General features: G+C 39.0%; 2 protein-coding genes across 2 annotated transcripts; both read left to right on the forward strand.

Annotated features, from left to right (window-relative positions):
• Positions 1 to 1456: 1456 nt before the first annotated feature.
• LOC127450387 (sal-like protein 3) lies at positions 1457 to 7354 on the forward strand. Its single transcript, XM_051714512.1, has 3 exons — positions 1457 to 1711; positions 3470 to 6648; positions 6825 to 7354. Exons 1-3 carry the CDS (start codon positions 1636 to 1638, stop codon positions 7047 to 7049), a joined length of 3480 nt encoding a protein of 1159 aa, XP_051570472.1. The 5' UTR covers positions 1457 to 1635; the 3' UTR covers positions 7050 to 7354.
• Positions 7355 to 11969: 4615 nt separating this feature from the next.
• On the forward strand, positions 11970 to 27367 carry LOC127452293 (Y+L amino acid transporter 2-like). The gene is made up of 10 exons (XM_051717710.1): positions 11970 to 12200; positions 13890 to 14511; positions 19390 to 19515; positions 19615 to 19759; positions 22800 to 22923; positions 23011 to 23114; positions 23415 to 23511; positions 23774 to 23923; positions 26254 to 26437; positions 26530 to 27367. The coding sequence occupies exons 2-10, from the start codon at positions 14016 to 14018 to the stop codon at positions 26607 to 26609; spliced, it is 1506 nt and encodes a 501-aa protein (XP_051573670.1). The 5' UTR covers positions 11970 to 12200; positions 13890 to 14015; the 3' UTR covers positions 26610 to 27367.
• The last annotated feature ends 18 nt before the right edge of the window (positions 27368 to 27385 follow it).

The raw sequence follows: 27385 nt of genomic DNA on the forward strand, positions 1-27385 counted from the left end.
TCTCTTTTTGCGTTATTGGGGCGAATGTTTTCGTCAGCCTTAATAACAAATGACGTGTCTGCACCATAATATTCTGTGGCAATGTAGGCATTCTTTTACAGCTATAAACATAAGTTACTAAGTAGCCTATATGAATAAGCAAAGACACTCATAAGTAAACTGTGGCAAACTGGCCATATCTGAGAGACGGTAAAGGTCGACTGCTTGTTTTTGATACATCTAATTAAAAATGGCTTTTCACTTCATCCCTCCTCCACGTGGTGTATGGGAACAGAGGCGGGGGTGAAAGGGGGGCATTGTGCGACGCGGCAATGGATCCTGGGGGTGAGGAGAGAGAAAGAGATGCCCACTCAACTGTGTCCAGGTCGCCATTGTTGGAAATTCCCTTCCCATTCAATGCATTTTAAAGAGAGCTCCGAAAATGCGGATGCACCGACAAAGTGAACCTCAGGGGGTCTTTACTCCAGTAGCCCGGGCCGATTATAGACCATAAGCGGCTTGACGTATTATCCCATCACCTTCCTCATCATCGCCCTCAAGTTAATTTTGTGATTTCACACAGTCTTTAGATATTATTTGACACCTGCCACATTACAGTAGCCAATCTATCACTGTAAGTCCTAGCTAGATATATAAATAATTATAATAATTACACACACACACACACATATATATATATATATATATATATATATATATATATATATATATATATATATATATATATATACACGCATTTAAATTATTTACAAATTTGAGTAATCTTTAGTAAAATAAATAAAAATTAAAATATTATAACTTTTATTTAAAGTAAATTGTTAAATATGACCTATTTAGATTATATTTTGATGAAATTTTAGCTATACCTCTCAGGGATGTGCAAGGTGTCGCTGCATGGTGGGCTACATGGGCACTAATCAATTGCAGTCATTAAGTTGTTTAAAATAGACGGATAGTGTCAGAATAGTGATAAGGGCGCCATCCACGCATAAATTAAATATATAGCTATAAAGATTTAAAACGTCTGAAAACTTCTGATTGGCGCGTAGTGATATAACTCTACCGTCTGAATTAATAGAGAGCTGCAATGTAAGAGAAACGCAACGGAGGGAGAGAGAGAGAGAAAGAAAGAAAGAAAGAAAGAAAGAAAAAGAGACGGTGTTCCGCGCTATTGAAATGCTAATGTCAGAACAAGGAGAGATTGTGTGTGTGTGTGTGTGTGTGTGTGTGTAGAGAGAGAGAGAGAGAGAGAGAGAGAGAGAGAGAGAGAGAGAGAGAGTGAGTGTGTGTGTTTGGAGAGGGGGTCCGCAGAGTGGACACGTTTGAGAAAGAGGGGACTTGTTGAGGAAAAACAGCCACACACACACACACACACACACACACATACACACAAACTTGCCCGTTCGCACAGCAACACCGGACGACGTCTCGGTGCGCTTCAGCAGTCGGTGCGAATATTAAGTTTATTTAAAACGAACAGCTCTTTATACGTAGGCCGATGCTGTTTTAACGCGCCCTGCAAGGTGGATTACTGACGAAAAGGGGGAGTTCAATACTCAAGTATTCAACGCGATTTTATAACCTGTGTTGCAAAGTTGGTTGATGCCCGTAACTCTCACCGTCTGCTCGTGAGTCATGTCACGCCGGAAACAGAAACGGCCCCAGCAGCTCGTTAACGCGGACCCCGGGGGCACGCGCTTGATTCCGCAAGGTGAGGAAATCAGTCCTTTGTTAATTATTTGTTACCCTGGACTTGGTACTAAATGGTGCTGTGTAATAAAAATGCATTACTGTGTAAAACAACTGCTTATTAATAGAAAAGTTTTTGTTGAATCAGTTAAACACTATAAGTAGAACACCAACATGTAGAACACCTGTGGTCAGACTTAATATTTCTAATAATTAAATAGACGAAATATTTTAAGGGCTTATTCGTTTTGTGCTTAAAGTGGGCCCTGTTCTCAAGAGTTACGATAAAAGTTAAAATGCACCAGTGTGTGGCCCTCTTCTCACTAATCAGTGAGCCATTGTTTGAGATATTTAGCTCACATTTCTACCTTCACCTGATTCTTCAAAGTATGTACTAAATATGTTATATTGAAAGAAGGGTTTTGGAGGCTTGTCCAGAGGGTTGGTCTAAAGGTGTTCAGCCGTATGGTCGGTCATTATGTTGACATGAATCACTCAGGCCATAACTGCATTAACTATTCACTCATGTTAATTCACCAAGATACTTGCAGCATAGTCAGTTTGACTGCTGGGGGTCTTTTATGCATTTAGAAGAGTCTCCTATTCAGTGTGAATATAAGGTGCAGGCAGGGGGAGGGTATAGAGGGGGTGTTTGGGTAAAGATTAATCTCTTCTCTTCTCCCTTATTCTCTCTCTCATGTTTCCATGTGCTCCTCTTTTCTGCTCCCACTGTGTCCCCCCCTTCCCACTCTCTTGCTTCTATTCACTTTGTACCTCTTCTCGGTTGGGGGTTCCACTGTGAGAATACAGAGGGGAGAAAGAATGCACAGTTGCATGCATGTATGGAGAAAAAAATGTTAGCTGAGGAGTCTTAAAGGTACAGCATCTTTGTTCAAAAGTTTGATTTGTTTAGCTGTTGGTAAGAACAGGTACAGTATTCAGTGGCCCGGGATCACATGTTTGAGCATTTCTGGTGTCTTGTTCACAGATTTAATGGCACAGGTCTCTGTACTGTTATTACATGTATCAGTATGCCACAAAGAGTGGGAATAATTTGTCTGTCAGTCAGCCCACTATTTTCCCAACCCCCTTCTTCTCTTTCTTTTTCTACGTTCAAGATTCTGAAAGAATTTAACCTCAGAGCTCTAGAGGTCAGATCATCTAGCCAATCAGAGTGCATGGATAGTGCCCAAAACCCTAACTATGCCCTGACCTCTGATCCTGTGTGGGGTCAGGGGGGAAGGGTAAATAGAGAGATGAAAGATGTAGTTGATGGACAGAGGGTTGGGTTAAGAGGGGTTATGGGTTGTTGTGGTGATATCCATTGTCCTCTAAAAAGCATTGCAATAGCTGCAAGGTGGTCAGTGAGTTGTGGCAAGAATGAGGACAGAAGATGTGAGTGTTGTGATTTAAGGGTGAAAGAGCATTAAAAATGCAGACTGACAAGTGGAGCAGTATTCAGCATTTTGGTGCAAGAAAGCTGTTGATACAGAAGTTGACCTAAACATTCAGCATAATCATTTTAAAGCATAAAGCTTCTAAATGTGAAAAGACTATGACATTAGTGAAAAGATTTACTGTCTATAGCAATATGTTACGAAAAGCTTGTCAATGTTCCATATTGCTATAGAACTAAAAAATGCAGTATAAACAACTTACAATTCAACAGTGCAGTTCTATTTTTTTAAACAATCATCATGGTCTGAGTATTCATATTATCTTAATTCTATTTCTGAACATTCTATTATCTGAATATTATTAATTTTTTTCTATTTTGCAGATGACCTGCTCCAAGTGAAATCTCTATCCATCTCTCTTGCCTCAGAAGCTACCTCGTCATTTTCCTCTTCCTCTCCCACATCCCTTCAGGATTGTCAGCCTCCTTTGGCCCCAAGGCCATCCCCTGGTGGCCTTCGTGCACCCTCGCTCCCCAATGAGAGCTCCTCTCCTCCCCATTGGCCTAATCACATTGCCTTATATACCACATCTCTACCTAATGCACATTCATCTCTTTCCCCGGACTTCCCACATCCTTCGCTGTCATCCCAGACCCATTCCCCTCCTCCTGTCCCACAGAAATCGGCTCATGTTCCACTTCACCAGCCCCACTCCACTGTGACTTCTCCGCCAATGGGTATTTCGGCAACCACCTCTACCTCCTCCTCCTCCTCCTCTTTATCCTCCTCATCATCACTGGGTGCCCCACCACATCAAGGAAGCCCCAGTCCCATCCACCAAACTCCTTCTTCACCTTCAGAGCAGCACCAGGTGCCTCCGACCCTGGCTGTGCTCTTGGAGGAGCTTCGGGTCCTGCAGCAAAGGCAGATTCACCAAATGCAGATTACAGAAGAGATCTGCAGGCAGGTACTGCGCCTGGGTGGTATCGTCAGTGTCCAAGACGCACCTTTAAGTTCTGTGGATGGTCAGCAGGGAGTGGCAGACTCTCTCTCCCCAAATAACACAGCCTCTGGTGCCTACTTGATTCCCCAAGCTCCTGTGTCAAAGCCCATTCTGTCTCACACTAATGGAAATAGAGCTCAGTATTCCTCCTCTTCATCTTCAACACCCTCCTCATCATCCTCATCTTTAGTCACCTCTTCAGCCTCTATGCACCCCCTCTCTCTATCATTGGTACTTCCTCCTCGTTACCTCAATGAAAAGCCCAACACCTCTGTCAGTCATGGCAATGGTGTGAATTTCTCAGCTCCTCTCTTGCCCACACCCAGCCTCTCCCAGGACCAGCTATCACTGAGTTCCACTGTTATTACCTCAAACGGATCTTCAACCTCCTCTTCAGGCCGACAGCAACACATATGCAGGTTCTGTGGGAAGGTTCTAAGCAGTGATTCCTCTTTACAGATCCATCTGAGATCCCACACTGGTGAGCGTCCATACCAGTGTCCAGTCTGCCTCAGTCGCTTCACTACCCGCGGTAACCTCAAAGCCCATTTCCTTCGTCACCGTGAGCAAAATCCTGAGTTATCGCTCTCCCTCTTGCCACCTGCTCTATCCGAGCAGAGCCAATCAGGATCTGGCTCAGGGCCATCACAGAGACGCAGGAAACGGCGTGCAGAGGATGAGGAGCCTTTTGGGGTTAAAGGTAATGTGAGCATGCCAGACAGTTTAGCTCTGGGTTTCCTGTCTGGGTCATCTCATCCGTCTCCCTCCTCCCTTCCATTGCCACCCAGTGTTGATCTGACCCTACTTTCCACCGCCCACTCTTTGTTACAACTCAACCGTACCTCAGCTGCAGCTTCTGTTTCCACTAGCACACAGTCCTCATCTCCATCCATCACCTCCTCCTCCTCTTCTGCTTTGAACAGTCAGTACAAAGGTGCAAAGCAGCAGAGGTTTGATGAGAATACACCACCACACTCCACCTTACACCCTGGTTCTCCATATTCCCAGCTGGCGCACCTTCCTAAAATTCTTTTCCCTTCAGGTCCCTCTGCTCACCATCCTAGCTTCGCCCTTCTCCGCCCTCCTCACCTCCCTCACCTTCCACTTACCTTCCCCTTCTCCACCTACTCCAAACCTCAAAATGACTCTCCTCCATCCTCCTCTCCGTCCTCCTCTGCCACTTCTGACACCTCCAAGCTGCAGAGACTTGCACAAAAATTAGAAAAGCAGCCCCTCCCTAAAAGTGCCAATGATGGCCAGACAAACACTCAGGCTAATGATAGATATACAACATCCAACGCTAATGCTATCTCGGCTTATCGGAGGGAGATGATGGCAGCATTAGGGCTGAATCCCAACCCCAGCAGTGAGCTGAACAGCCTAGAGCTTCCAGGATCAACTGCCTCCATTTTGGCCCCTAATCAGTGTGGGGTGTGCCTGCGTGTTCTTAGCTGCCCAAGAGCTTTACGTCTCCACCAGGCCACCCACTTGGGTGAACGCCCATTCCCCTGCAAACTCTGTGGACGCTCCTTCTCCACAAAGGGAAGTCTAAGGGCTCATCTGGCCACTCACAGAGCACGTCCAGCCAATGTACGCGGTCAGAACTCCTGCCCTCTTTGCCAACGTAAGTTCACTAATGCTGTGGTACTGCAGCATCATATTCGGATGCATCTGGGGGGCCAGTTGCCTCCAGTGGGGAACGGGGAGATGCAGTCTGAAGTTAACCCTGGTCAAGTGGATGGAGTGACTTTGCCTAAGACCCTTCAATCTCTTCCTCTCAATATGAGCATGTCTTCCTCTGCCAGCATGCTAGAGTCCGATGCTAATGCAAACCAGCTCATGGAGTCTGATCAAGATCCCTATGAAAACACTCCTGAGATGAGTCCATCCGTGACAGTGGAGAAGCAGGACAACGGCACCCCTTCCTCAGAAATCAGCCCACCTGACAATTCTGTTGCCTCTGAGGAGAATAATTGCCATGGCACAACACATCATAGCAAGCTTCAAGTTTTAAATAGTGCTGTAGAAGAAGATGAAGACACACCTCTATCCCTCTGTACTAGGACCAGCTCCCAGGACACTTTGTTTGGTAAAAAATGGCAAAATGGTCGTTCACATCATACATTGAACAATATGCCAAATCCTACTGTAGGCTTTGAAGCTCTGGATCTGTCACCAGCTCTCACACCACCCTCCAGCCCAGGGGTGTTCACTGAGCCAAAGTTAGACCAAAGCAGCAAGCAGACAACACCTCTACTGAATGGAATAGACAATGGTCTTGAGCCCAATAATGGAGACTTTCGCCCAGCCACAGAAAATATATCTTTGCACTCCAAAGTTTCAGATAGAGCCTTAGAGGAGAATGTGAAAGCTGAGGATGCACAGCAATCTAAAACGGAGGTGTCAGCAGAAGAGGATCAAGGAAAAGAGGCACAGGATAAAGAGAAGACAGAAGTTATTCCAGACACTCCAGTTGCCCCTACACAACCCCAGCGTTCTGAGAAACCTTACAGCTGCACTGAGTGTGGAAAAGAGTATGCTAGCCGCAGCGGATTGAAGGTACAAATAGATTACTATCTGTAATTATTACATTTTGAAGAAGAAGGATTTTGTTAGATGACCTTTTCATAAAATATTCCTGAATTTATACCTTGGCATACCTTGATTGACCTGTGGTATCAAGTTTATGTGACCAACTAGACTTCAATATTGTTTGTGCATTTGTGTTTTAACAGGGACACATGAAAATCCACAGCGGAAGTATGAATCTATTAGCCAGTACCACATCTGCACAGTCCTCGATGGGAAACGTTGAGGAGCGTCTGGAGGTGACAACGAGTGGAAAACTGCGAGGAGAAGATAGTAAAAACTCTTCTGAGGAGAGCACAGACAAACTGTCCTTGAATAAGGATCCGTTGTCCACTACAGACAGAGATGACAAACCTGAAGACAGTTCTTAAAAGAATGTGATTAGTTAGGTTTTAGCACTATGCTTGTTTACCAATTTATTGTTGTTAGGAGTAGTTTGATTGTTGTTTGATATTTTAGAATGGTAGTAAATCAGTCAAAATGTAATACAGTAGTAGTGCCTTTTAATGAAGACAATGAAATCAAATTGATAAAGACTTTAAATATCAGGATGCACAGGAATAGGATCTTGAAAATAATATTTTTGTAAAACAAAAATGAATTCTGCATCTAAGTGCAATTTGGAATTCTCGCATTTAAAAGAAAACATAAATAAACTTCTTTTGATCAAAATAAACATTAGGAAAAAAGGGATTGACCTGAAGTGAGGTGAGAGAGGATGGGGTATCATACCAAAACTGACCAACTGATGTGAATGTAAATATATGTGTGTATGTTCCCTGGTTTTATCTTCTTTAATGCTGCTGTACTTTGTAGATGTTTCTCTATAGCTGCACTATTCCTGTTACTGCTATAACTCTGTTTGACAAGGGAGGCTTATGACTGATAGAAAGGAAATGCTGAGAGTGTCAGATTTACTGCCTGCTCAGTGTCTGTTCTTTGGCTTTCTTGATTTAAAAGTCCCACTTTTACTGATTTGTAGGTATTAATTTGCATTGAATTTGATTATTAAAAGAATCTGGCAAACAGCACATAAGATCTAGTCTAAAAATCTGGTCTGACACAGGCTGGCAAATAGTTCAATAAATGCATGCTTTCAAATATTTTCTCTTATCTTGGAGGTTGAAACAATCTTTGTTGGCCCAACTAAATGCTAATTAGCTTTTGCTATTTAGATGTTCTTTTCTTGTAACATGGTCCTAACTGGTCAAAGAGAGAAATAAAGTCAAAATGAATGTCACCCAAGTATTCTTTTTTTTTTTTTTTTAAGTTTGTATACACGAAACGTAAAAAAAAAAAAAAAAAAGCCATTTATTTTTGTACCCCACCCCCCTCATATGTTTTAGTTTCCCAGATTGGTGGTGTGCATGCTGATGGCTGTATGTGTGTATGATGTGTGTTTGTTCACACACATATACTAATGTGTGTAATGTGATTGAGTGTGCAGCTGTACAGACTTCACTCCCTCCCCTCTAACACCCTCTCCCTTTTTGTGTCATGCTCTCTTTCATATGCTCGCTCTTTCATTTTCTCTTTCATTCTTCGCCTCTTTCACTCTCTTTCCATCCTCTGACCCCCTTCCCTGTATAATACGGCTGACACACAGGAAGCTCTAATCCTTGCACAATGTTCCCCCTCATCCCCCCTGAGCGTCTTCTGCACGGGATGAAGGGGCGGTGGAGACCGACCGGCCAGCTGTCCCTAAAATGGCTCCTAATCCTGCCTCTGCCAGGCCCTCGAAACCATGACAACCTGTAACCAAGGAGAGAAATTTTGAGGTTGAGAGGGAGAGGGACAATGAGCCAGAAACAAGGCAAGTGGGAGAAGTTTGTCCACATGCATTCAGGAAGGGATAAAGACATGTCTCAATCAGAAATAAAGGAAATCTTAGAGAGACAATACCAAATATGCCCAAGTTTAGTGGTGTAAGAGGCAAAAAAAGCAGCTAGAGTGATTAATGACACTTCCATGACCAGTTGTCGGAGACCTTGAAAAGATTATGGTAATTTATTAAATTAATGGTTGGAAAGTGAAGTTTCTTTCCATATCGGCTCAAAAGACTGCAGATTGTTCATAAACCAATAATAAACAAAAATGCCTGATATGGCTCAAACACAATCTGATGAACTATAATATATTTATATATGTGTGTACTTATTTTCTTTAATTTAATTAATTGATTTAAACATCAATTTATTGTTTTTAACATTGTACATATCCTAAACTGTCTTAAATGCAATAACATTATTAATATTTAAAGGTGCACTCAGTAACATTTATAGTTTGTGTCACCTTGGACTTACAGTGAAACCTAGTGGCATGGATGCAGCATTATTTAAAATCAATAGTTTTCAGTAACAGATGCCATTGTAGAAATTCACTTTTCACTGTCAGCCATGAGGAATTAATCCAAGAATAAAAGTCTCTAATGGGTCATTCCTACAATTCAGTGACATTTATGTCCCCAGTACAAATTATGATATTTTGTTTAATTTAACATGATTACAATTTTAATTGGCTTGGTAGAAATAATAAAGATAATGCTACACATTACTGTGGGCCTAAAAGTCCCATTTTTAATATTTGAAATCATTTTAATTTGTTGCACTAATGTAATTTCCTCATGTCCCCAGAGCTGCACGTAAGACATCTTTGACAAAACTAAGTGCTAAATCATACGATTTCTAAATTTTGTTCCAGCCAATTAAGTGGTTAGTATGACATTCTCTCAATAACATGTATTTCTTTGTGGTAAACAAGTCTGTCAGGGTTCTGCCCTTAGCTTTGTTTTTTCCCCCTTTGTGGCAGTGCCCTGACATTTACGTGTTCTATGTCTTGAGTCTGGATTTAGCCAATTCGGTGGTTTGGTTTATTTACTCAGTGGCTTTATCCAGGCACTTTTGTTTTGTCTCGTGCTGTGTGAATGCACTTGGGTTTGTGTTTTCTCATTCCCTTGTGCATTCGTGTCTGTCTTCAGTGATAACCCCGCCCTCTTGTTTGCCTTGTTATCCTTCTAAATATTAGCTGATTGTTTTCACTTTCCCTCCTCATTATCTCCTTGTTTAATTCCCTATTTAACCCCATTGTGTTTTGTCTTGTGCCAGTTTGTTGTGGGATGTTGCTTGTGTTTATTTTCCCTGTTAGGTCTCTGTCGGTCGCGTTCCTGTCCAGTTGGATTTCTGTGGTTCCCCGTTACAGCCCAGCCCGTCATAGTGTTGTCGCCCTGAACTGTGTTTGTTTTTCACCTTCGGGGTAGTTTTTGCTCTTTTGTTATTTTGTTCAATAAAAGCCCTAATCGCTACTCTGCATTTGAGTCCTGCCTTTTCCTCCACAAAACCTGACAGTGTCATTTTAACACTGATAGTGGAGGTTTTTGTGTGTCCCCTGATTTATTGTCCACCCTGTAATGTCATGATACTGTGACCTTAAATTTAAGATGTTATGAAATGACATCACACACACTGGAGGTGACATCAGCCATTCAGCAAAATCAGTTTGAGTTATTTTAACTCTTTATTGTTGTTTTCTTTTATTTTGTGATGTTATTTGTATGTGGTCAAGCATAACATTACCACCCCCTTATAGGAAGATAAAGGAAAAATTAATGTAATTTTAAAATGTCAATATGTTAGCAGAAAATAAAATCAATGTAGGTTTAAATTTATGTTCATACAAAATATCATACGCAGATCATGTAGTGGCCAATTTATCCATTAAATGTCCACCCTGTAAAGTCCAACCTGTTATTTTCCACCCTGACTCTCCCCATTTAGCTGGATGGACATCTGAGTTTTCAGAAGTCATTTTTCTTGACAGGTATGTTATAAAATCCTTTAATCATGAAACAAAGATACTTAGAAAAATGTGTATTACATTTTTCAAAAGTTTCAAGGCCAAAATGTCACCGAATTGTATGAATGACGCAAATAACAGGGCAGTTACTAAAGTATTAGTATTCAACTGGTCATGTGAAACATAGCAGACCCCAGGAGGGAACACTCTCTATGTAGAATCAAACAGCTTTTACAAGGTTACTGATATGACTGAAGTCCTCATTAACTTTTACATGTTTTTCAAAATTTAAAAGTGCACCTTTAAAATTGTAAATAGGCAGTGCTGGGTAGTAACAGATTACATATAATCTGGATTTCATAATCAGATTACAAAAATCAAATACATGTAATTAGATTGAATTACATTTTAAAATAGTCATAATCAGACTACAGTTACTTTTTATAGATTACATGAGTACATATTAACAAGGCAACGGCAGTAAATTGCTAATAATTTATTGATCATCCTAATCGTTCTCTTTTTTCGTTTATTTTATGATTGTTATATCTTGATTTTATGGTCATTAATGTTGCTAGTGTTTTAGCCCTTAAAATGAACTTGATGTCTCAGAGTTTTGAATTGGCCATGCACTGTCATTGCTGTTAGATTTAATGTTTATTTCTTTCATGTACTGTTTAATGCACTTTTTTAAAATGTCATATGGAGCACTTTTTGTGAGGTTCTTTTTGTTAGTAAATCATTTAATACATTTTCTTCCTCTTTGTACTTTTATGTTAAAATTATTATCCTTCTCATATGCACGTGACATAAAATTAGGTTGAAAGTAATCCAAAAGTAATCGGATTAGATTACCCCGAAAATGTAATTTACGAGATTACATTACTGATTGAATTGTTTGTCATGTAATTTGTAATCAGAACCAGATTACAATTTACAAGTAATCCGCCCAGCAGAGTAAATGGGTAACAACACAGCAACCATAAGAAAAACCGGATGTGGTGTAATAGCCCATTCTAACCACACGATGGGGACAAAATAAGATATGTGGATAAGTTTAGACCCTCTCTCAGAAGCATTGACAGTAAAACGGCATTATGATGATCGTTGTCTGGTGCCAGGGTCTCCATGGTCACTTTTTAATGTCTTTAGAAAGCTAAATAAATACACCTGAAACTATGACTTTTTAGATTTTTAACTATGCGATATAATATGTTTAAACTAAACCTATTAAGTTTTACCTGACCTGTTATTTATTATTGGGCTGTACATTCCCAAATTAATGTAATCCATTTTAATGTGAGCTATTACATAGCCTAACTATCTTAAGTATTTCGATCACAAAGTTCGTCATTACAATTTTTCAATAGTTTGGAGAGCCTATGGTTGTCTTACACTTCATTAGGTTCCACTCATGTAAAGATCTGCTCGTGGCAATGTCATAATTCCGCTTCGTCCCTTTCTCCACCCTGTCTGTGTTTATCAGAGAGCAGAAGTGGATCAGCTGATTAAACCTCAGTCTACTCCAGACGTCTCTGGCGCAGGGACAAAACGGAAGACTAGAAACGCGAGAACCGTGACAGAGACCAGATGATTTGAACTTGAAACGCCTTTTTTGTAAATGAACGTGCGACTGACATTGATCTTGACTTCGAAAATGAACGTCAGATAAAGCATGAGTACAACCTAAAGCTTTTACCTGATGCCATAGGTCATCATCTGAGGAAAAGGTAATGCTCTGTCTCAAAAACCTTCTGCCAAAGTACTTATTGTAGTGCCTGGAAATATGGTAGGATAATTGTGTCATTGTTTCCATTTGTGATTCTTTCCATTATTTAAAGCCATAATTATAATTTTTATCACTTTTTTAAAATCCTGTGGACCTCACTGTAAAGTCTGTACATAACCTGTTGGCCTGCATATGGTATATAATAAAGTTATAGACTATAAGGCAAGATGTAAGATGCATTATCACTGTAAACCCTTACCTTAACTCATACATGTTTCTGTTGTGTAATACATTCAAATACACACACACACACACACACACACACATATATATATATATAAGCCTAGTTTTTAAGATTTACGCATTTGAATTTCATTACAAAATTCCATCCAATTGAACTGTGTAATGTTTAACAAAATTAAATAAATAAAACTTAAATATTTCGTTTTTATTTTATTAAAGATTTTTTTTTTTTTATTAAAATATTTTTTTTTTTTGTGTACATTGCAGGTAGTTTCAATACAGTTATAATAAAATTATAAAGATATTATTCACTGACTGATTAATCTGCTTTGCAGCAAGGCTGTGGCCGTAACCTTGAGTAATTTTGTTTTATAGTTGTTGTTTTTTTCAGAGCGTTATCAGCCTTCACTGGACCTTGCTCTCTGGCCCCTAAGATCTTGCTTTTTAATTATCACGTGCGGTAATTACCTACTGTCCTTTCACTCAGCTCAGCTCTTTAATCATACTATTTCTTCTTCTTCATCTCTATCTCTCTTTTGTCTTTCCTCAATGCAACTTTCCTCTGTTATGATAAGACCCTCCCTACCATTTAACAGGGCAATTAATCAGATCAATATGGCTGCTGTCAGAAGTAGTTCCATCCACAGGGAAATTCCCATTCAGTTGCTCTCTGATTTCAGGCAAACATATACCATTTTTTTCTTTTTGCTTAACTCTTACCTCAGAAATCATGCCTTGTCAGTCAAGAGTCTGACACACTCAGCGTTGTAGTTCAAACAAATGCTCTCAACTTTGAGCTTGTAGTACATGAGCCGTCAATTAACTAATCATATACCCTGCATGTGTAATTTTTTTTTATTTTTATATAATCTTACAAAGTGTTTCAGCCTGTCTTGAGCTTAGCTCTTTTGAGTCCATTGAACCTTGAGGAGCATGTGACAGATCAGCATGCTGATGCACCAAGATGTGTGTGTGTATGTGTAAGAAAGAAAGAGAGAGAGAGAGAGAGAGAGCAAGAGAATGACAGAGTGAGTATGAACAAGATTAAGTGGACTTATTAAGAATCCCTCCACTTGGTCTTGGCTGACAAATGATGGATCAGATGGATCAGTGTCCACGTCTGGGATGGTACACCAATTGAGTAACCTGTCGGCTATGACACACAATCCAGGTTCTGCAGTCCTGTCTCACACAGTAAGACTGGATTATGAGCAGGCTGGATGTTTTTCTAAGATACAGACCTGCTGTGCACCTCTTTTCCCGCCTCTGTTTACACACCTTTAAAAAGCCATTTGCTCTAGCGTTTAATGGATCCATAATTGCCATATGCACATTTGAAAAGCAAGTGCGTGTGCATATATGCATTTTATGATTGCCCTGTTTCTTGGGGGATTCTGATATGTGTATGTAAATATAACCATTGAATACTTTTCCTCTATATTCCCAGATGTCACCGGAAGATCTCAAGATCTCACTTGGACCTTTTTAGACCTTCTTAAAACTCTGAACTCTTGTAAATGACTGTAGACCTGGTTCTCTTTCGTATCATCCAACCTACCTGGACCTTAAAACAATGGCTTCCTACAGCACTGCCCCAACAGAGGAGCCCTCCTCAGAGGTGTTGAATGGCGACCTAAAGTCAAGTGGCTCTCAGGAGTCGATGAAACTGAAAAAAGAAATCTCTTTACTCAATGGTGTGTGTCTCATCGTGGGAAACATGATCGGCTCTGGGATCTTCGTCTCACCTAAAGGTGTATTGATGTATAGTGCCTCCTACGGCTTATCGCTGGTAGTGTGGACAATCGGTGGGGTCTTCTCTGTGTTTGGGGCGCTCTGCTACGCCGAGCTTGGAACCACCATCACCAAGTCAGGTGCCAGTTATGCCTACATCCTGGAGGCCTTTGGAGGTTTTCTGGCTTTCATCCGTCTATGGACATCCCTCCTTATCATCGAGCCTACCAGTCAGGCCGTGATCGCCATCACCTTCTCTAACTACATGGTGCAGCCCATCTTCCCCACTTGTATAGCACCCTATGTGGCCAATCGTCTGCTGGCTGCAGCCTGCATCTGTGAGTTGGTGTTTGTGGGTGTGTGTATTTGGGAGGTATTTTGGTGGGTTAACAACCTGTGAAGTTGAGCAAGGGATTAGAGTGTGTGTAAGTCGAGGTGCATCTCTACAGTTTCAAGGACATCCTTTGAACCTTGACAAGTATAACTCTATCTTCTTAGAGCTTGTTGGAAAAGTTAAAAGAAGTAGGACAATTTGAAAGTGTTTTGCTCTATGTGAATAGTAAAGGAAATTACAAAGGGAAGTGGGTGGTGGGAAAGACAACATTATAAAGACAGTTAGTAGCACTTTACAATAAGGTTGTATTTGTTAACTTTAGTTAACTACATTAGTTAACATGAACTAACAATGAACAATACTTTTACAGCATTTTATTATTATTCGCTAATGTAATTTTAACAAGTAGAAATACATTTTTAAAAGTATAAGTTGTGGATGTTAACATTAGTTAAAACATGAACTACCATGAACTAACAATTAACATTTATATTTATACATTCTAAACAAAAGTTCGGGAGGAGCCTGAACATTCAGTCCTGTCAATCAATCAACTAGCGTATATAAGCAGCCACTTACCGCTCGACATTGACAATTTTCCCCAGCATCTGGCCCAGTCCTAAGCCGAGAACCATGTCTATTCCTGTAGAGTTAGAGCTCTTCACATCAGATGAAGAACTCTCTCTAATCCTCCAGAAACCGACCATCAGATGGCAACGACCGATCCAGGACCTTCTAACACCGGTTCCTCTTCCAATCCCAAAGACGGGCACTGAACCTATCAAATAGATGACAGTAGGGAGGCAAGATCCAAGTTAAAGACAGGTGACGGCTCCAAGGCAATGGCGTGGGAGGGAACTGCTACTGGAGTAGCTGTAAATAGAGTATAGTATGGAGGCTTCACAATTAAACCCTATTCATTCTGGCTTTTTTGGGGTCCCTCAGATGTTCAGAATTCACATGTAATTCCAAATTCGACCCAAACATAAATTGACTTTTTCTCACAATTTAATAGGGTGACCATCTTCAAGGGCTGGGTAGGCACATGAACTCGTGAAATTATAAATTAACATTAACCAAGATTAATAAATGCTGTAAAAATATTGTTCATGGTTAGTTTATAACACCTAATGCAACAGCTAATGCTAATGATTAGAATCTTATTGTAAAGTGTTACAGAGCTACATTAACCACAGCCAGTGACAGATGAGAAAGAGTGGCTTAAAAAAGTTAAAGAGAAAGATGTAAACAGTAAAGCAACAAACAGCATGTAATTCCAATCTAGAAAGATTATGATATACAGTTTATCAAAGTACCTTGGTATTAACATCTGATGATACCATGGTACCGCCACAATACTTTTCTGGAAGGGGCGAGTGAAAGTGAGAAAGAAATTACACTATTGAGAGAGATTATGAAAGTGTGTCAACGATGGAAAAAGGAAGCAGAAACAAATGCGTCAGACGAGTGCAGCTGATGTTGAGGGCAATATTCACGTGATTCTGTCTCATGCAACACAGACATGCAAGATAGCACAAAAAGTTCAAACTAACATGGAAATTGTACACTTCAAAACTAGTTCTTGAAGTTTTACAAGAATGCTTGACAGTCTGAATTACAGCCCATTTATATACCACCTCCAGTTATCAACACATCAGATAATCTAAATAAGGACATTTGGTGCCAGACTTTAAAATAGAACAATTATTGCCTTTTTTTAGGAGTAGTTCGGGTTCAATGCAAGTTAAGCTCAATCGACAGCATTTGTTACATAATGTTGATTACCATAAAAATTTATGTCGACTCATCCCACCTTTTCTTTAAAAAAAAAAAAAAAAAAAGCAAATATCTGGGCCACACATGAGGCACTTACAATGAAAGTGAATGGGGTCAATCTATAAACGTTAATATACTCCCAGTTTCAAAAGTAAAGCCACAAGAGGTAAACAATATGCACATTAACATAAAATCGCTTACTAACTTTTTCTGGGTAAAGTTATATCCAATTTTACAACTTTGTTGCCATGATGACGTAACACTGGGAAACCCTAAAACAACCATGAAAATGATGATTTAAACAACTTAACAGCTCAAATAATGCACGAGTTTAACAGTAGAATTAATGTAAGTACTTTAATAAAATGATAAGCTTCACATTTCTGCCTTTAATCACTTCAAAGATCGGCCCCATTAGCTTCCATTGGAAGTGCCTCACTGTAACCTAGAGTTTTTTGTTTTTCAACCAGTCGAAATGAATTTTTGTGGTAATCAACATTATGCCACAGATGGTGTTGATTGATCTTAACTCGTCTTGAACCCGGAATATTCCTTAAAATGTCAGAAAGTCAAAAGAAGGAGTGTCCAAACAGATTTACAATCTGAAACGAGATCTGAGTGTAACACACACGTGCACTCTTCATTTACAGAAAAGATGTACTACCAAGAATGTGAATATGCTGATTTCTGGAAGTCCTCTAGATTAAGACTCTGACCCTTATGACTAATAACTAATGACAGCTCAGCATGGCATAAAGCTAAAAGTACACTGAGCGACAGAGAAAGAGAGAGAGAGAGAGAGAGAGAGAGAGAGAGAGAGACGGAGATGGCTTGCTGACTAGACACATCTAGTTTTGTGGCACATACACATTCAATGAATTTAGATCTCTCTCTCTCTCTACTCTAAGAGACATTAATAAATTATTTTTCAGGTTCTTAGACAAAAGACTCATTAAGCTTATTTTTACTGTTATACTTGTCCTATTAAACATGGTCAATATTTATATTAAATTAACCCTAAAGAAAATCTAATTAATTAATCAATCAATCAATCAATCAATCACATGATAACATGGACACATTCCAGACATTTTTTAAGCACTACATGTAGTGATGCAGTCTAAACTAACTGATCCCAGATCTTGTGGCCCTTCAAGTTTGTTTTATAGCTTTTTAAGTCATTATAAAAAGAGGAGCAGATTATACAGGAATGAAAGAGATGTCTGCTTATGCATTAACTGTACTCCATAAGCAGTGTTACTGTAGATTAGAAAGGGGTGTGTGAGCAGTTTATGAATGCGACAGGAACACTGATAGCATCTATAACAGATAAGTTGAAGACTAGAAAATGTTTTTTAGGAGTGTGAGCCAAGCTTAAAAACATGAGGGGGATGTTTGTGTGAATTTTAACATACTATATTGAATACTCAACTCGGATTGGTCAGTCGTGGCATTCTGTGGTCAAATATTTTGTGTATAAATATATTTAGCGAAACTGTATATTTGTTTCCCCTTTATTACACTAAAAAAAGTGCTTCCTGTGGTGACATAAATTAACTGGTTTGAGTCAAGTCAAAAAATATTATTAAACGTAACCAAGTTAACCTGACTAAATTACGTTACACCAACAACAACTAATTTTGAGGGTTAAATCAGGTAGAAATTACCCCAAAATTTAATTCTCTCATCATTTACTCACCCTCATGCCATCCCAGACTTTTTTTCTTCTGCAGAACATAAATGAAAATTATCAGAAGAATATCTCAGCTCTGTGGGTACATACAATGAAAGTGAATAGTGATCAGAACTTTGAAGCTCCAAAAAGCACATAAAGGCAGCATAAAAGTAATCCATACGACTCCATTGGTTTAATTAATGTCTTGAAAAGCGATACAAATGGGTTTGGGTGAGAACAGAGCAAAATGTAACTCCTTTTTCACTGTACCTCTTGCCATTGCAGTCTCTGGATTGGATCATGATTTCAAGCTCGATTACACTTCCTAGTGCTTGATGCATGCGCAGAGCGCTAGATGGCGCTATAGGAAGTGTTATCGAGCTTGATACCGTGATCGCTAAGGAGACTGCTTTCAAGACTTATTGTGAAAGAGGAGTTATATTTTGGTCTGTTCTCACCCAAAACCATTTGGATCGCTTCAGAAGACATTGATTAAACCACTGGACTTTGATGGATTATGTTTATGCTGAACAAAATTAGGTTGGCACTTTTTACAGTAACAGCATTCGTTGCTTATTTCTACTTTTTTTTCTTCGTTCGGTTAGTGTGTCAGGCTGTTTTGGAATTTGTATTGTTTAAGTCATTAGATACATTGTTCCTTTTTGGCATTTAGGCTACCTAACAAAAACTGCCTGACTCTCAATTTCAGTTCACTTTCAACTCGTTTATTTCCTGTATTCGGCTCCATTAATGGTTATCGAAAAGACAAAGCAATTGGACAGATTTTGGAAACATTAAAAACAAATTCTGAATGGCTGTTGTAATCTTGGCCACGCTGACTGTGCCTTCGTGACATGGAATATCAAAGCACAGGTGCTTACAGCTCGATTTTATGTGTGACATAAAAACACAGGCTCACACAAACTTTAGTGTAAATGCTGCCCTAAGCTCTTTCACTCCTTGCAAAACAACCAGCAGGAGTGCTAGAGTCAGCAGGCCTGCTTCCTCAAGCCAGGAAGACTACTTTACAAAAGATACATGCATGATCACACACACACACATACTTTGTCTCTCTCTTTTTCTCACCCGCTACCTTTCTGTCTGTATATCCCAGAGTGAGAAGAAACTGACTACTGAAGATCATTGATCCCCATGAAAACAGGGGAAGACCAGATCCATTTCATGTTATTGCAGTTATGTTGTGACTGGACTGTATTTTTCAGACTGACAGAAAAGACTCGCAGGAACACCCATGTGGCTCTGAGCATCAATGACTTGCATTGTAGAAATCCACCCAAAAACAATCAGACCAGTGTCCCCTTCTAAAGATCTGCAAAACACTGGGACATCTGCAAGTCATATCTCCTTAGAGCAAGAGTATTCGTGCATGTGTGCAAGGAAGATAATCCAATTCTTGTGCTCATTCTGTAGGCTTGCTGACTTTTGTAAACTGTGCCTATGTCAAGTGGGGGACACGCGTTCAGGACTTCTTCACCTATGCAAAGGTCATCGCCCTCATCGCCGTCATCATCACTGGCCTTGTCAAGATATTCCAGGGTAGAGACACAACAGACTATTTTACACCTCTTAAACACCTGCATAAAGTCACACTTGTATTTGTGAACAGTGTAGACTGATTGTGTGCATTTGTTCCAGGTTACACACAGAATTTTGAGGGTCTGTTCACGGGTTCATCTCAGGATCCTGGTGATGTGGCACTGGCATTATATTCTGCTTTGTTCTCATACTCTGGATGGGACACTCTCAATTTTGTCACTGAAGAGATCAAAAACCCAGAGAGGTGAGATCATTACAACCCATATATTGTGATGTTGTCATAAATTGTGCAGTATGCACTATCTTTCTTTCTGTCTGTCTCTCTGTCTTTCATCCTTTTGTTCTTTCTTTGTCTGTCCATCTGTCTATCTGTCTGTCTGTCTATCTATCTATCTATCTATCTATCTATCTTGGTCTATCTGTCTGTCTGTCTATCTGTCTGTCTGTCTATCTATCTATCTATCTATCTTGGTCTATCTGTCCATCTGTCTGTCTGTCTATCTGTCTGTCTGTCTATCTATCTATCTATCTATCTATCTATCTATCTATCTTGGTCTATCTGTCTGTCTATCTATCTATCTATCTATCTATCTATCTATCTTGGTCTATCTGTCTGTCTGTCTATCTGTCTGTCTGTCTATCTATCTATCTATCTATCTATCTTGGTCTATCTGTCTGTCTGTCTATCTGTCTGTCTGTCTATCTATCTATCTATCTATCTATCTATCTATCTATCTATCTTGGTCTGTCTGTCCATCTGTCTGTCTGTCTATCTGTCTGTCTGTCTATCTATCTATCTATCTATCTATCTTGGTCTATCTGTCTATCTGTCTGTCTGTCTATCTATCTATCTATCTATCTATCTTGGTCTGTCTGTCCATCTGTCTGTCTGTCTATCATAAACAAAATGACACAGAATAGCTGGAGTAAAAAAGATTTACTATTAACTTTTAATGTGCAAAGAGTTTACTTTTATATGGCTTACTATACCATTTTGTTTTCTAGCATGAGTTCTATCATACCAGCAAATTCTATCCATCCGTCCAAATGCCATGCCAATGATAATTAAAAGTAAAGAAAACTATAATTAAAATAACGAACAGCAAGAAAACAAAAAGAAACATTTGAACACCATATTGAGATTCATATTTATATCAATAAATATTGTTGACTCAAATTTACACACAAAATAAAAGAACATATATTGATGTTTAAGTTTTATATAATTAATTTTTACTTATATGTTTACGTTTTGAGGGGAGAGATAGCATTCTGCCAGAGGAGCGATGCTGAACCATATGAAGAAGAAGCTGTCTGTCATGTTATTTAACCAATCAGCTTAGAGTAAACTGGTCAATGAAATTTGATTGGTTTACAAGAAACAGGTAGACCGGCCTCCCAAAATTGTGAGCGCAAAGAAACAAGACAGAAGACGGAACATTGTATATCGGATTATTTCTTATTATATTAAGTCATTTACACTTTTGCAATAGTTTATTTTTACACATACAGACTCAGAGTCTATGCGGTTTATGCGTTTTGCTGTGTATGACACCATTTCTTTGCTTGCATATCGCTGATTGCAGATTTGCTATGTTTTTGGCCATATTTGGGTGCAAAATCAGTGCCAAAATTGTAAGCCCGAAAAAAAAAAATGATGTCAGAAGAATACAGATCAAATTTACCTTGCGTTAATAAGAAGTTACAGATTCACAACACATGAATTACACTTATGCAAAGCATTAAAATCTTGCAAATATTTTTTTCTTACGCTTGCAAATTAATTGACATCTTTACAAAACATTCTGTGCGCATGCAGAAAAAAATATGCATGCAATTTGATTTACGCTTTCACAAATCTTACTCTGCGCATTAAATATTTTAGGCACTATTTTATTTTTATACTCCTATCCCCGCTTAATATTTTGAGACAACTTCAAGTAAGCTATTCATTGGTTAATTTTCTCGAAAACTTAAAACACTGTGTCTCTGTGGCACTATGAAAACTCCCCGGTTTGTATTGAGCGACCCATCTCAAGAGAGACAACAATATTGACTCAACCAATGGTGGGAGTTGGGGGTGGGACTATCTTCAGAAAGCTGTTTTGAAAACACTGTTTAGTTTTGCTATTCTGTTTGGTGGCGCAGAAATTACACACTTCAGGAAAAGGGTGAAATAAGGATAATGGAGACGGGTTTCCTCCTCCAAATGTTTGATCTCTGATTCACTCAATTGAATGAGCATCTAATTAAACACAGCAAACATGTGATTGGATCACATGCCTTTTGTGGGTTTCTCATGTCATGTGACAAGAGGTCCCCTTCAACATTCCTGCCCAGTAACGATCCAAGAACTTCTGCATTTGGGGCTCTGGGTAGAAGTAACTCCTTTGACATAATGAAAGACCAGCCTCCTCCACTCAAATCTCAAAGGATTAGGTGGACTGAACTGTGGATGATTTTGTCAATGCTTTGATACCAAATGCATTCAATAACCACATCTTTAAAAATTTATGAAATCTTTTCTCACTCAAATTACAAAAACTCTGTGTACCTTTAGCCAATTTTGCACACTTATACATACGCTTTTCAAAACTGTTAAATTATGTTCCAAACAGTCAAATAAACTGAATTGGACAGGAATATGCTTTTTTTTTATTTTTTATACCTTAACAGTATGAAATGGTGGTAGTAATAGCCTAAAATGTAAAACAAAGTAGTTAAACCTACCACAACTGATTTCTTTTTTAGGTGATGACCTACTTAGCTGTTTTGGCTTTTTCAGTGTTGTTACCATCTATACAAAGTGGGCTTTGAAATGATCGCTTTGTGCAAACATGACTGGCAGAGCAGGTAGAGTGGTAGCATGAGTGCGTGCATATTGAATCATCACATCATTTGTTATTTGGTTCTTGTAACGTTCACTGCAGTACATCCTGCACATCATTTACATATTTGTAAAAGTTGGTTTCTGAAAGAAAACAAATTCAAGATATGTGGCAAAATAAAAAAAAAATTTAGTGTATTAAATTCATTGTGTTATGAATGACAAACTGTGTTTGCTGGGTGAGAATGAATGTTTGCATATGTTATGGTGGAATGTGTTGATTTTGACACATGTATTAAGTGTTTTAGTGAATTTTGGAAGAGAAATTAACTAATGTGTTCAGCTGCATGTTGCAAAAGACAACTGTTGTGTTTGCAAAAAGTTGTTCACAGTATTTTGAAAAGTAGGTAACCCCTTGTAATGCCTTGCCCCCTGGTGGCTGTTTTACATATTGCAGAAATCTTCCATTGGCCATTGCCATCTCAATGCCCATTGTCACAGTGATCTACATCATGACCAATGTGGCGTACTATACAATCCTGCCCATCCCTGCCATTCTGGACAGTGATGCGGTGGCTGTGGTGAGTACCCATCTCTGGTGCAAGCCAATGTTGCAGAGAAACTCTAAACTAGACTGTCTGTGGGCTAATTCATGTTTTAATCAACAGACATTTGCAGACCAGGTATTTGGGTATTTTAACTGGACAATACCGCTCGCTGTTGCCTTCTCCTGCTTTGGAGGATTAAATGCATCCATTTTAGCTGCTTCAAGGTGAGTTTTTCTTCTGCGCCTAAACAAAAATAACCTGAGCAATATCATTGTTGTCATCTTGTTCATTACCTCATTCCTTCTTAAGGTACCATTTTAACAGACATATTACATTTGTAGTAACTAATAACTTGGATTTCACTTTGTATGTAACACAGCCAAGGCCAGGTTTCCCAAACATTCATTTGAAATGTTCAAAAGATGGTCATATCTTTGATAATCTTCAGGACCATTTAGATACCATCTTGCCAAGGTGGCAATTCAGTCTCAGTTTATTTCTCATTTGCGTTTATCTCCACTCAGGCTGTTCTTCGTGGGCTCCAGGGAGGGCCACCTGCCAGACTACCTGTGCATGATTCATGTCAACCGCTTCACCCCCATCCCCGCCCTGCTCTTCAATGTCAGTTCCCACCTGAACATCTCCATTTGTGTCATGTGTTGAATGCTACTATGGCATATTATACTTTACTTACATTCAGTGTCCGTCCGGTCTTTTCTACTAAAGCTCATGCATATGTCATGTAGCCACATGTAGTCATTATCCACATGCATGACACTATGTATTCCATATAGATTTAATGTCATGTCTATAGATAAAACCCTTGTAAATGTAGCTATGCGTGAGTGTGTAGTGTCTTAAAGTGTGTTTTGTTGTGTTACAGGGTGCCATGGCTCTTGTGTATCTGTGTGTGGAGGATATCTTTAGACTGATCAACTACTACAGCTTCAGCTACTGGTTCTTTGTGGGTCTGTCTATCCTGGGACAGCTGTACCTGCGATGGAAACAACCAGACAGGTCACGACCACTAAAGGTAACCACACAAAATATATTTGCTTGTAATAATGAGATGATGATTTAAGAAATGTTCCATGTTCAATAAAAGTTAAGCTCAATCTACAGCTTTTGTGGTATAATATACTGATTATCCAAAAAAATATTTTGACTTGTTCCTTTATTTAAAAAAAGGAAAAATGCAGTGAGGCACTTACAATGGAAGTGAATGGGGCCAGTACATAAACATTAAAATACACACTGTTTATAACCACAAGACAACATGATTTGTGTGTGATAAAATAGCTTAATAACCTTTTCTGTTTCAAGTTATATTCAACATTACATTTCTGTTGTCATGACGACTTAACATCAGTAAACCCTGTAATCTGGTAAATGCAGTAAAGTGTGATGTCACGTTTGACTGTGACGACACTAAAATTAACATATATTGTCTACGTCTTGTGGCTATATTTTTGAAACAATGTGTATTTTAGCGATTATGGACTGGACCCATTAATTCCCATTGTATGTGCCTTACTGTAACCTCAACCTTTTTTAAATGTCTTTTTTTTTTTTTTTTTTTTTTTGGTTCAAGCTTAAAGGGATAGTTCACACAAAAATGAAAATCCTCTCATCATTTACTCACTCTCATGCCATCCCAGATGTGTATGCCTTACTTTCTTCTGCAGAACACAAATTAAGATTTTTAGAAGAATATTCCAGCTCTGTAGGTCCTCACAATACAAGTGACTGATGGCTAGAAGCTCCAAAAAGCACATAGGCAGCATAAAAGTAATCCCTATGACTAAATCTATTTCTTCAGAAGCGATATAAAAAGGAGTGGGTGATAAACCGATCAATATTTAAGTCCTTTGTTACTATAAATTGATTCTCCTCCTTGCCCAGTAGGTGGCGATTTACATGAAGAATGTGAACCACCAAAAGAAGAATGTGAAAGTGGAGATTTATAGTATAAAAGGACTTTAAAATGAATCCGTTTCTCACCCACACCTATCATATCGCTTCTGAAGACATGGATTTAACAGCTCAAGTCATATGGATTACTTTTATGCTGCCTTTATGTGCTTTTTTGAAACTTCAATTTTCACATTCACTTGCATTATATGGACCCACAGAGCTGAGATATTCTTCTACAAATTTTCATTTGTGTTCTGCAGAAGAAAGAAATTCATACAAATCTGGGATGGCATGAGGGTGAGTAAATGATGAGAATTTGATATATCCTGAATATACACTATATGGCCAAAAGTTTGTGGACACCACATGTGCTTGATGAACATTTGATTTCAAAACCTTAGGCATCAATTTCCCCCTTTGCTGTAAAAACAGCTTCCACTCTTTTGGGAAGGCTTTCCACTATACTGTATGTAGTAACATGGCTGCAGGGATTTGCTCTCATTCAGACACAAGGCTGTCAGTGAGGTCAGGAACTGATGTTGGTCGATGGGGCCTGACTTACAGTTGCTGTTCCAGTTCACCCCAAAAGTGATCAGTGGGGTTCAGGTCTGGGCTTTGTGCAGGCCAGTCAATTTCTTCCACACCAGACACAGTAAACCATTTCTTTATGGACCTCACTTTGTTCACAGGGGCATTGTCATGCTGGAACAGAAAAGGGCTATCCCCAAACAGTTTAAACAAATTTGGAAGCCATTACATAAAAAACATTACGATTTTTCTTTACTGGATTTAATGGAGTAACCAAATTCGTTAATTAAGGGGGTGTCCACAAACATTTGGCCATATAGTGTAGTTCTGAGGTTAAAAGACTGAGGTTATTATAGAACCAAATCAGAATATCTGTTAAGGTCCCTCATTGCTCCTCTCAGTATTCAAAGATAGTTTACACATTGACTAAAAGGTGTATGAACCCATCAGAGTGTTGTATATAGCTGTCTGTTGTTTTCATGTATTTTAGCGATTATGGACTGGACCCATTAATTCCCACTGTATGTGCCTTACTGTAACCTCAAACTTTAAATGTCTTTTTTTTTTTTTTTTTTTTTGGTTCAAGCTTAAAGGGATAGTTCACGCAAAAATGAAAATCCTCTCATCATTTACTCACTCTCATGCCATCCCAGATGTGTATGACTTTCTTTCTTCTGCAGAACACAAACAATGATCTTTAGAAGAATATCTCAGCTCTGTAGGTCCATACAGTGCAAGTATATTTTGCACCAGGTCAAATATGCAGTTTATTGGTCGTTATACATAGATCTTTGACTGCAGAATGTCATGATTGACCAATCAGAATCAAGTATTCTAGAGAACCTTGTAATAGATGTCATACTGCATCTCAACCTAAGCTCTAAGTCTCATTAATCCTTCCTTTCTCTATTTCTCTTTCAGCTTAGTCTGTTCTTCCCGATTATATTCTGCCTCTGCACAGTGTTTCTTGTGGTGGTGCCTTTATACAGTGACACCACCAACTCATTAATTGGCATTGGCATCGCCGTATCCGGAGTGCCTGTCTACTTCCTCTGTTGCCATCTACCTGCCTCCCGTAGGCCTATGTGGCTCCGCAGATTTATTGGTGAGTCTCCTAATAAAGATTTATGTGAGTAAATACTGGTCCTAATTTTGTGGTTAACACAATGTATTCTTTATTTATTCCTTCTTGAACAGCATCATCAGGTATACTCATCCAGAAGGTGTGCTTCTGTGTCCTTACTGAGATGGACACAGATGATAGCAAGGCAGAGTAGAAGTGGACGGTACACGGACAACCAAAATGTACAATATCCACCTCTGCTAATCCAGTGTGTGATGACAGAATGGACACTCAAAACATCTCCTTATTTGGCTGCTGATGTGACAGCCTCATTTGATGCGGGTTTACACAGATATCGCTTTAGATCTATCAGATACTGAATAAAAACTTCCCTCTCATTCCAAATCAAAGCAAGTCCTTTATATTTATTGGACATTTATGTTGAAGAGCTGTCTTTTTGATCAGTTTATCGCTGTTTTTAAAATGATGGGGAACAGTAAATGCTTAAAGAAATAGTTCATCCAAAAATGAAAATTCTCTCATTTACTCACCCTCATGCCATTGCAGATGTGTATGACTTTTTCTGCTGAACACAAATGAAGATTTTAGAAGAATATCTCTGTAGGTCCATACAATGCAAGTGAATGAGTACCAAAAGTTTGAAGCTCCAAAAAGCACATCAAGGCAGCATAAAAGTAATCCATAAGAATCAAGTGGTTAAATATGTCTTCAGAAGTGATATTATAATTGTGAGTGAGAAACAGATCAATATTTAAGTCCTTTTTTTTTTCTTTTTTTTTGGCCCAGTATGGGTCGATATGCATGAAGAATGTGAATCGGCAAAAACAAAAGAATGCGAAAGTAGAGATTTGTAGAAAAAAAGGACTTAAGTATTGATCTGTTTCTCATCCACACCTATCATATCACTTCTAAAGACATGGATTTAACCACTGGAGTTGTATGGATTACTTTTATGCTTTTGTGAATGCC

This window comes from Myxocyprinus asiaticus, chromosome 1, assembly GCF_019703515.2.
Source record: "Myxocyprinus asiaticus isolate MX2 ecotype Aquarium Trade chromosome 1, UBuf_Myxa_2, whole genome shotgun sequence".
NCBI lineage: Eukaryota > Metazoa > Chordata > Actinopteri > Cypriniformes > Catostomidae > Myxocyprinus > Myxocyprinus asiaticus.